The 9,155-nt window shown below is 34.3% G+C and overlaps 1 protein-coding gene across 1 annotated transcript in view; it reads left to right on the top strand.

Annotated features, from left to right (window-relative positions):
- Positions 1-9,155, top strand: part of ERP44 (endoplasmic reticulum protein 44) — a 112,174-nt gene that overhangs the window by 41,451 nt on the left and 61,568 nt on the right. The window contains exons 2-3 of the mRNA XM_077140295.1: positions 7,145-7,217; positions 8,842-8,881. Coding sequence (XP_076996410.1) covers positions 7,145-7,217; positions 8,842-8,881 — 113 coding nt within the window. The remainder of the gene's footprint in view (positions 1-7,144; positions 7,218-8,841; positions 8,882-9,155) is intronic.

Below are 9,155 nucleotides of genomic sequence, written 5' to 3'. Positions count from 1 at the left end.
ATTACTTATTTCTTTATATACGAGAGACTTGTTTTGTAAAGGGCTATGAGATTCTCCCAACAGAAAGGCAAGTGATAGATTTAGTGAAAATATACACTAAGCTATTTCTGCAGGATGCAGAGCAGATGTCATACCAATTGAGAGCAGTAATATAGGGAAGGAGATATCCTCTAGTGAAACTTCTATCTTATGCCAATAATTTTCATGCAGAAATATCTATCTAAGCTATTTTTTTAAGCAGAAGGCAGTATACTTTTAAAAATTAACATTTATTTAAATTAATAAGATTACAGATTCCAAATTTTTCTAAAATCACACCAATTTGCATGTCAATACAGAATTCTCACAAATGATTAGTACTTGTTCTTGGCTTCATATTTGAGGACCAAAAACATTGTACAAAGTTTAAAATGTAAATTCACTTGCTTCTAGAGTAAAATGCTTTGCTCTTTAAAGCAGAACTTTTTAAACTTTAATATACCCTGGAATCACCTGAGAATTTTAGTGAAATGCTGATTCTGATTCATTAAGTCTGGGGTGAGGTCTGGGATTCTGGATAAGATCCCAGGTGATGCTTATGCACTTTGAATATCAAGGCTTTTAGCTTTTGAACTTTAAAAAACTCACTGGAAATACTTTTTGTTTTCTAAACTCATTTACTAAGATATTCTAATAGAACAATTAAGCCAAAGAGCTGCAAATGCTTTTATGAGTACAGATCTTGCTAATAGGAATAATATTTAATAATCTTTTCCATCTGAATTTATTTAGATATGACATTTATTTTCATGACCGAATCAACAAACTCAAAATACAAGAAGTATTAGATTATGTAACATGGTTATTATTAAATGATAGTAGTCTGTGTGCAAAAGTATCTGGAAATAGCTGGAGGAACCACAGGAAGGCATTATTAGGGGCATTAAGAGAAGGCATTATTACTATGCCAACTCTTAGACAATGATGTAGAAGGATTTCTTCAGTGGGTGTTAAGGTCACCTCTGTAAATTCCCTCTAAGTCTGAGTCTATGAACTATTGCCTGGAGTTGTGCTTTTCACTATAACATAATTAAAAACTGATTTTAACATGTACTTCATTCCTACTTGATAACCTTATTTTCTTCAAACATGTTAGAAGTGTTTGTTGGCTATTCCCATTGCCTGACCACCTTCTCACCTCCAACACTCTCCTTCTAAGTTCTTTGTGAATTACTGTAATCTTCCCATTCAACCATCAATCCCTTCATTTAGTAGATATTTAAGTGCTTGTTGTGCACATAAAGGCACATATGTAGTAGGTGTCTGTGAGATACAAAATTGAATAAGGTACAATATCTATTTTCTAGTACTCCTAGTCTACTGGAGGTGGTAAGACACCAGTACAAATAACCAGCATGAAGAGTACTGTATTAAGATCCTGCAGAAATTTACTGGGCGTTCAGAGAAGAGAGAAATGAGCACTAGCACCTGGAACCATTAGGAAAGGTTTCATAGAAAAGATCAGTTTTGAATTGGGTCCTGAAACCTAGATGTGTTTTCCAAGCAAGCAAAAAAAGAAAAAGACCCGTTTCAGGAAATTGCAAGTACTGTAGACCCCTTGCATTCTTGGATTTATAACTTATAGAATTTGGACCGATTTTGAATGGCCCTCAAAGGGGCACATGGTAATTATCCTGAGTTACTGATTTGTTTCCTTGCTGAGAGCCTTGTGTTTCAAATCACTGCACTTGATTTGAATGCACTAGTGAGGCTAGTGATTGGCTTAGCATTCATGTCTTAGTCTGTGTTTATTCTCTTTTTCATTTTTTACCATATGTTATATGGGACACATGATATGCTTATTAATAGATTAGGATTTGGGAAGTGCTTGGTACAGTTCTGTCAGTTGCCAAGGGTCCATATTAGATAGGGTAACCACATAATTTATTGCCCAAACTGGAACCCTTTGAAGAGTGAAAGGGGATGGTACTATTAATCCTCTAGGCAGTAGGCCTAAACTGGAGTATGTAGCCGCCTAGGCTGTATGGTTACCCTAACTATAGTCCGTGTTGTTTGGAGTAAAGGGTGTGGGTGGGGAATAGTAGGATGTGACTCAGAAAAGGAAACTGTGGATTAGTTTGTGCAGGGTCCTATATACCAGGGTAGCGAGGTAGACTTTTATGCTGTAGGCAATGAAAAGGCTATTGGAGGTTTTCTGGCAGAGGAGTTGGTGTATGCAAAGCAGCATTTAGAAAGATTGATCTGGCCTCTGTGGGCAGATTAGATTGAAGGGAGATATCTGATTCAGAGAATGCCGTGGTAGTTCCTGTTACGAATATATTCAGATGGTATTCACTTGTCTTTAATTTACTGGGAAAATTTATATTTTTAAAAATTAATTTTTAAGAAACTTTGAACAGAAAAAAAGATCCTGTTGGAATAATACCTTGTTCAGTAATTTTCTTCTCCCAAAAAGGAATAGCACTTGGATTGAATGCTAGTGTGCTATATAGGTGTTAATATTATAGCATGCATATATGTTAATATTAAAGCACTTAAAATTAGACCTCATTGAGAGAAAGTATGCATGCTTATTAAAAAATATTTCCAAAATTAAAAAATATATTTTGTCAGGCAAAATTTAAAAATATATATTTATATTGTAAACAACAAACATACAAACATTCTTGACATATAAACATTCTTGACATGTTTACAATCAGTGGCTCATGATATCATCACATAGTTGTGTATTCGTCACCATGATCATTTTTTTTTGAAAATTTGCAGAATGTTTTTCCAGCAAAAGAAATAAAAAAGAAAAAACTCATACATTCCATACCCCTTACTTTTCCCTCTCATTGACCACTAGTATTTCAATCTATTTAATAGGCAGTCAAATTTTGATTGTCCTTATCTTGTTTCAACTTGGTGCCTAATCTAGAGAGAATATTAATTTCTCAGTAATTTTCATTTCCCTAGCCTGCTTTTCCCTTTTTTCTGTCCCCATCCCATGGAGCAGTTTAGGCTGCTGAGAAAGAAAAGTCATTGTGTACCAGGAAAACAAGGCAAACTTTCATTAACTTCAAGCTTAATCTTTGAAGGATTCACTGTGTAGCAGTGTAGAAAAAATATTCTAAGGAGAGGAAACCATGTATGCAAAGAGAGGGAGCAGAAAAACCGTGCATGTTTTGGGAAAAGCAACTGGCTGTTGGGTGTCTCAAATGCTATGGGAATGCAGTTGGTACACCAGTTAGGCTCGTCCTGAAGGGCACAGGGAATTTAAGGAAAGGAAAATTTTTAATTCTCAAAGATAGTCTCAATTTTAGAAACTATCTAATGGAAGGAAACCTTTAGTTGCTGAAGCAGCTCCTGCTATTTAAAGTTATCCTGTCACTTTATCTTTTTTAATGGAGAAGGTGCAATATTTACCATTCCACTGGTGTGCCTTTTATATAAGATCATATCACTGAATGTGTCTCAGACTGAAATGTTTATTAATTGTTGCAGTAGATGCATGTTGAAGGAATTAATGAATTATGGAAGATGATTGGAGGTGCTTTTCTCCTCAAGTTTCTTAGAAAATAAGCTAATAAACTGAAGACAATGACCAATTTATAGAATATTTCATAAGTTTATGTATGTATTATTGACATGTTGTTTACTGCATCATTTGAGGCCATATTCTCTATTAAGATCTTAAGTTAAAATTTTCTGTTCTTCTTTTAAAAAGTAAGTTTAAAAGTTGCCTTCAAGTCTGAATTTTAAAAAATTAAATTAATGCTCTTCCACCATCCATGGTTTAGAGCTACTTTATTTGAACATTGACACATAAAGTTGTTTCCCAGAAGAAGCCCAGGGCTGACATGAAAAGAAACAATTTGTCAAACTAGTGGAGCTTGCTAACAATTCAAATAAACAGCCTGCCTTTCCCTTCATACTGCATATTAATAGAAATATTAACGATAATTGGAATATACCTACTTTGTAGCCTACAGGAAGGAGAGACTAATGGGTCTGAGGCTGTTTTCTCACTTTTGACCCTCCCTCTTCAGAAACAACTATTAGCTGAATACCAGTCTTATTAGTCACATACTCATTTGTACAGTATTTCATAAAGAATCTATTAAAATAGCCAAATACATTGCCTCATTTTTATTGTTACCCAGCATGTAAATATTTTTGCCATGTAGGTATTTCAAAGTAAAAAGCAGTCAAAGTTAGAATATAATTCTCAGTAATCATATTTTGATAGGCATAACTAAAAAAAATGGACTCCCTTGAGCAAGGTCAGACCACTTGAAGGTCCCCTGTTCACTGTCACCTGGAGACTCCTGCCACCTGTTTCACTGCATACCTGCTGCCAGTGCCAATCTGCCAACTCCCTCATCCTCAGACACTCAGCAACCCACCCCAGCCAGCAGAACAGGGAAGAGGAAGGTATCCCCTCATTTCTGTGTTTTCTCCTAACCCTAAGCTAGAGAGAGCCAGATGGCACCAACCTGTTCCCTTCCCCTGCCCTACCTACTGTTCTCACTGGGAAGACCTCAGAAATGTCTTGTTCATTTGTGTTTGTGACCAAGCAGCCCCTCCCCACACCCAGGTTTAGGCCTTGTTTTTACTTGTATATTTTTCACACTGTAAATTTCTTGTACAAACCCAGAGGAAAAAAAATATTCTTATTTGTAACCAAAGTCCACTATCATATTTCTGTTTTAGCATTTGTGTCATGTTTCTCCTCCTGGCTAAACCAAGACCTCCTTGAGACAAAGCACACTGTACCCTATGCGTTCATGGCCTCTGAACCTCCCATATGTTTTATAAATGACTTTAGGGTTATTTAATGACTCGATTTTAATAATGAACAACTTCATCACTTTATAATACTGTTTTTGTATCTCTTTGAGTTTTTCTATAACATACTGTAAAATCTTGCTGTACCAATATCCACAGTTATCTGGAGCTGGTCATACTTATGAGGGAAGGATGTGTTGAGATATTGATAGTAAATAATGATGGGTGAGGAAAGTCTGATCTTTCCACTCAACTTCGAAATGTGAAAATAATTGCATTACCTAAGCCAACTTTCAAAGATTTCCAACTATCTAGCTTACTTTTAGGAGTATAGCTTATTGGTTGCTGGTAGAAATGGTAGTCAACTATTGGCTATACCATACTTGAAAATAAGACTTAGGGCTGTTCTTAGGGGTTTTTTTTCCAAGAAAGGAATAAATTTATAGAAATATTGCAAATAAGTAGTTGGGCTCTTTATGTGCCAGCTTCAGTATGTCTGTACCATTTAGAAGTGGAGTTCCTAATGAGTTATAAAACACTTGAGTTGTGAATGTTATGAGTACTTAAGTGTCCTTGGAATGGGTGGGCAGAGGAATGGTCTTCAGAACCTTGATCAGGGCCTGGCTTTAGTTGATACTTGATAAGGAGCAGAGGGTTCATGAATGAATTTCCATACATACAAATACTTTGATTTGAACAAAAAAATTATCCAGTAGCAAACATAAAATGTGTTAAGGATGATGACACCTAAAAATAAAATACATAAAATATTACTTTTTAAAATAAGAAAACATTTGTTAGTATAGTTTAAAATTGTGTCTCTTCTCTGGTTTGCAGATAACTGGCTAAGATTTTCTCTGATAAACTTGAACTTTGGCTTGCAGACACATTAACACTCTTACTCTCGCTCTCTCTCTTTTTTTTTAAATCTTTTTTTTGTTGTATAGTATAATGTATATAAAAAGCAAAGAAATAAAAAAGCAATGGTTTTCAAAGCACTCTTCAACAAGTAGTTAGGACAGATCCCAGAGTTTGTCATGGGCTACCTTATGATCCTCTCAGATTTTTCCTTCTAGCTGCTCCAGAATATAGGAGGCTAGAGGGCCTAAATATTTTTTATCATCACCATCGACTTTTTTCTTCTTTTTTTTGTGAAAAATAACATGTATACAAAAAAGCTATAAATTTCAAAGCACAGCACCACAATTAGTTGTAGAACATATTTCAGAGTTTGACATGAGTTACAATTTCACAATTTTAGGTTTTTACTTCTAGCTGCTGTAAAATACTGGAGACTAAAAGAGATACCAATTTAATGATTCAGCATTTGTATTCATTTTTTTAAAATCTTTTCTTCTCTGTATAACTCCATCATTACCTTTGATCTTTCTGTCTCTCTCTTTAGGGGTGTTTGAGCTATGGCAATTCTAAATTTAAGGGTCTGTCACTAATACGGGGTAGGGAAATGGAACTATCTGATGTTCTGGAGAGGCTGGGCTAGGTTTCAGACTTATCTGGACCAGGGACCCATCTGGAGGTTGTAGGTTTCTGGCAAGTTACTCTAGTGCCTGGAACCCTTGTGGAATCTTATGTATTACCCTACGTGTTCTTTAGGATTGGCTGGAATGGTTCTGGTTGGGATTGGTAGGTTATGATAGGTAGTAGGGTCTACCTGAAGCTTGCATAAGAGCAACCTCCAGAGTAGCCTCTCATTCTATTTGAAATCTCTCTGCTACTGATACTTTATTTGTTACACATAGTCTGTTTTTAATACATTGTCCTCACCAGTAAGTGAAAATGAAGCAAGAAATGCTTTCGGTTCATAATTTGCAGAAGTCTTTCTTGAATTCTTCTCTTTATTGTTTTGTTCTACCTTAGAGTGTGGTGGAATAGAATGAGCAAAATTAGCTTCTATATTAAATACATTCAAAAATAATTCTCTCTCTCTCTCTCACACACACACACACACACACACACACACACACACAAAAGTAATACTCTCCTGGCATTTTTCTTTCCTGGTTGTTCTGGGCAGATTGAAGATGTAGAGATAAAGTTAAAAGTATTACTTAAAAGGATGAGTAAATGTTCAGTTTTCCTAATTGTTTAGAAATAGTCTCTTATGTATTTGAAAGTATACAAAAAAGTCTCATTCGATCAGTTCCTTGGTTTAAAGAAGTTAGCAACTCTTCTATGTTATTGAGATAGTGAAGGATAAGAGTAGATAATATAGATTAAAATTAATCAGTGAATGGTTTTGCAATTAAATATAGGTGGAAGCAACTTTATTCATGCATTTTCTTTTTTAGATTTTCTGCTTTATTTGCTTTTTGTGAAAACATTTATTAATTTCACATTTTTAAATTTTCAGGTAACTTGGATTTTTACTCCTGTAACAACTGAAATAACAAGTCTTGATACAGAGAATATAGATGAAATTTTAAGTAAGTACTTCAATATTTTTAAAGTACACTTTCTTTGCTATAAAGAATAAATTTATGTACAAAGACAATAAAATTTCAATTACCTAGAAGAGTTGAGGAGTTGGCATTCTAATTAATTCCATGTCTACAGCTGACAAAACACTTTTGGTTTTAATATTTAGTAAAATATCTTAAAATGTGTAAATCTACTTTCCTGTACTGTAAGTGGAGTAATACATTGTCTTGCTTTTTTATTTCTTTGCTTTTTCAGATACAATACTTAACAATTCACACAGTATTTTGCTAAAGCCTACTTAGAGCCAGCAGTTTCCACAGTGCAGTACTGAATGCTAATGACCTTAGGACATAGCCTAGAATGTTTTTGTCTTTTAAAATTTTAACTAAATCACCTACTCTGATCTCTTTTATTGTCATTAGTCAAATTATGTTTAATGTTTTATTGAATGCTTTGTTGAACATGAAATTGTAGGTATAATTAATTTGGAGGAGGACTTTTCTTGTTTTTAAAAACAGTATAAGGAAAGTAGACATGGTTGATAGAAAATTACAAGTAGGGAGCTTTCAAAAACGTGCATTGGGCATAATTTTTTTTTTAAAGCATTCCATTTTCCCACTGGTTTGACACAACAAAACCAAAAATAATAGAAGTAAAAAGAGTTAGTGGCACTCATTGATTATCATGTATTGTTTGCTGTTCCTCGAATTGATTTCAAATGTTAAAATGTCTATTCCCACCTTACAGAAACATTTTGAGCATTGGGTTCTATAAACTTTAGCGTGTATCACAATCCCTTGGAGGAATTATGAATACCCTACCAGTTTCTGTGGGTATTGCTAGGCTCCATCCCCTGCTATTTCCTAGACTGTGTTGAAGCTGCTTTTGATCCAGGGAGGCACACTCTGGGAAACACTTTAGAGGGATGAAAGATGCTTTGAAGGTAAAGAGAAAGAAGGGAATTGAAACTTAGACCATTTTCACTCCCTTCATCTTCCAAATTCTAGTATATCTTTGTGTTTTACTTTGATAAACTCTTGAATTTATCTAAGTTTCTCTGAGTTAGGTTTAGGTAAAAGAAACAGAGCTATGTGGTTCTCAGATATTCATATCCTGGTATGTAAATTATACAAAATTATTTTTGCAACAGAAAATAACCATTAGGTGGATAGGAACCAGAAAAAGCATATCTTGTGCATGACTGTTAGTTGCCTTGTTGTAACTGGGTTGGATATCTGAGATTTAGAAATAGCTTAGTTATACAAATCTCTTCTGTGAAATTGGATTTTATTTGCAGAGCTAATTCGCAGTTCATGTAAATGAAAGATTGAAAAATGGGTCGTTGAAATCCGTGTCATTCCACTTCACTTTTTTTGAGAGTGAGCTACTTAGATCCCCCCTTGCCGCTATATTCTTTTAATATGCAATGAAGTTATAAAGACAAATTATGTAAGCAATCCGTGGTTTTGTATGGCTTTCTGAATGAGAGGTCACTTAATTGTTAATTGTGTATTTTTAGTCACCCTCATAATGGAAAATGACTATAATGAAAACCATAGCTTCAATTATGTCAAAATTATGTATAGCCACAAATAACTTAGGTTGTTTGGTTTTGTTTTTCAATTTCAGACAATGCTGATGTTGCTTTAGTAAATTTTTATGCTGACTGGTAAGTTATCTTGTTTTCTTTTCTTTTTTATGTTGATAAAGGTAAATTTTTCTTCGCTAGAAAGAGGTGGGTAGGAAGCCTTTTGTTATGGTAAGGCAGTATTCCATGGACAGAATAAATTAAGATTCATCAACAAAAGAAACAATTTAATTTGCTGAGATTTTGTGTTTAAGTGAGAAATACAACTGCTTCCCATTATTCCACATCTTAAAATAAAAGCAGGTAACATAAAAACTCAAATATGACAAAATTATTTTTTAAAAAAAGAGAATAC

Source organism: Tamandua tetradactyla, chromosome 2, assembly GCF_023851605.1.
Source record: "Tamandua tetradactyla isolate mTamTet1 chromosome 2, mTamTet1.pri, whole genome shotgun sequence".
Taxonomy (NCBI): domain Eukaryota; kingdom Metazoa; phylum Chordata; class Mammalia; order Pilosa; family Myrmecophagidae; genus Tamandua; species Tamandua tetradactyla.
The sequence above is the reverse complement of the archived record's forward strand: the minus strand, read 5'-3'. Positions and strand labels throughout refer to the sequence as shown.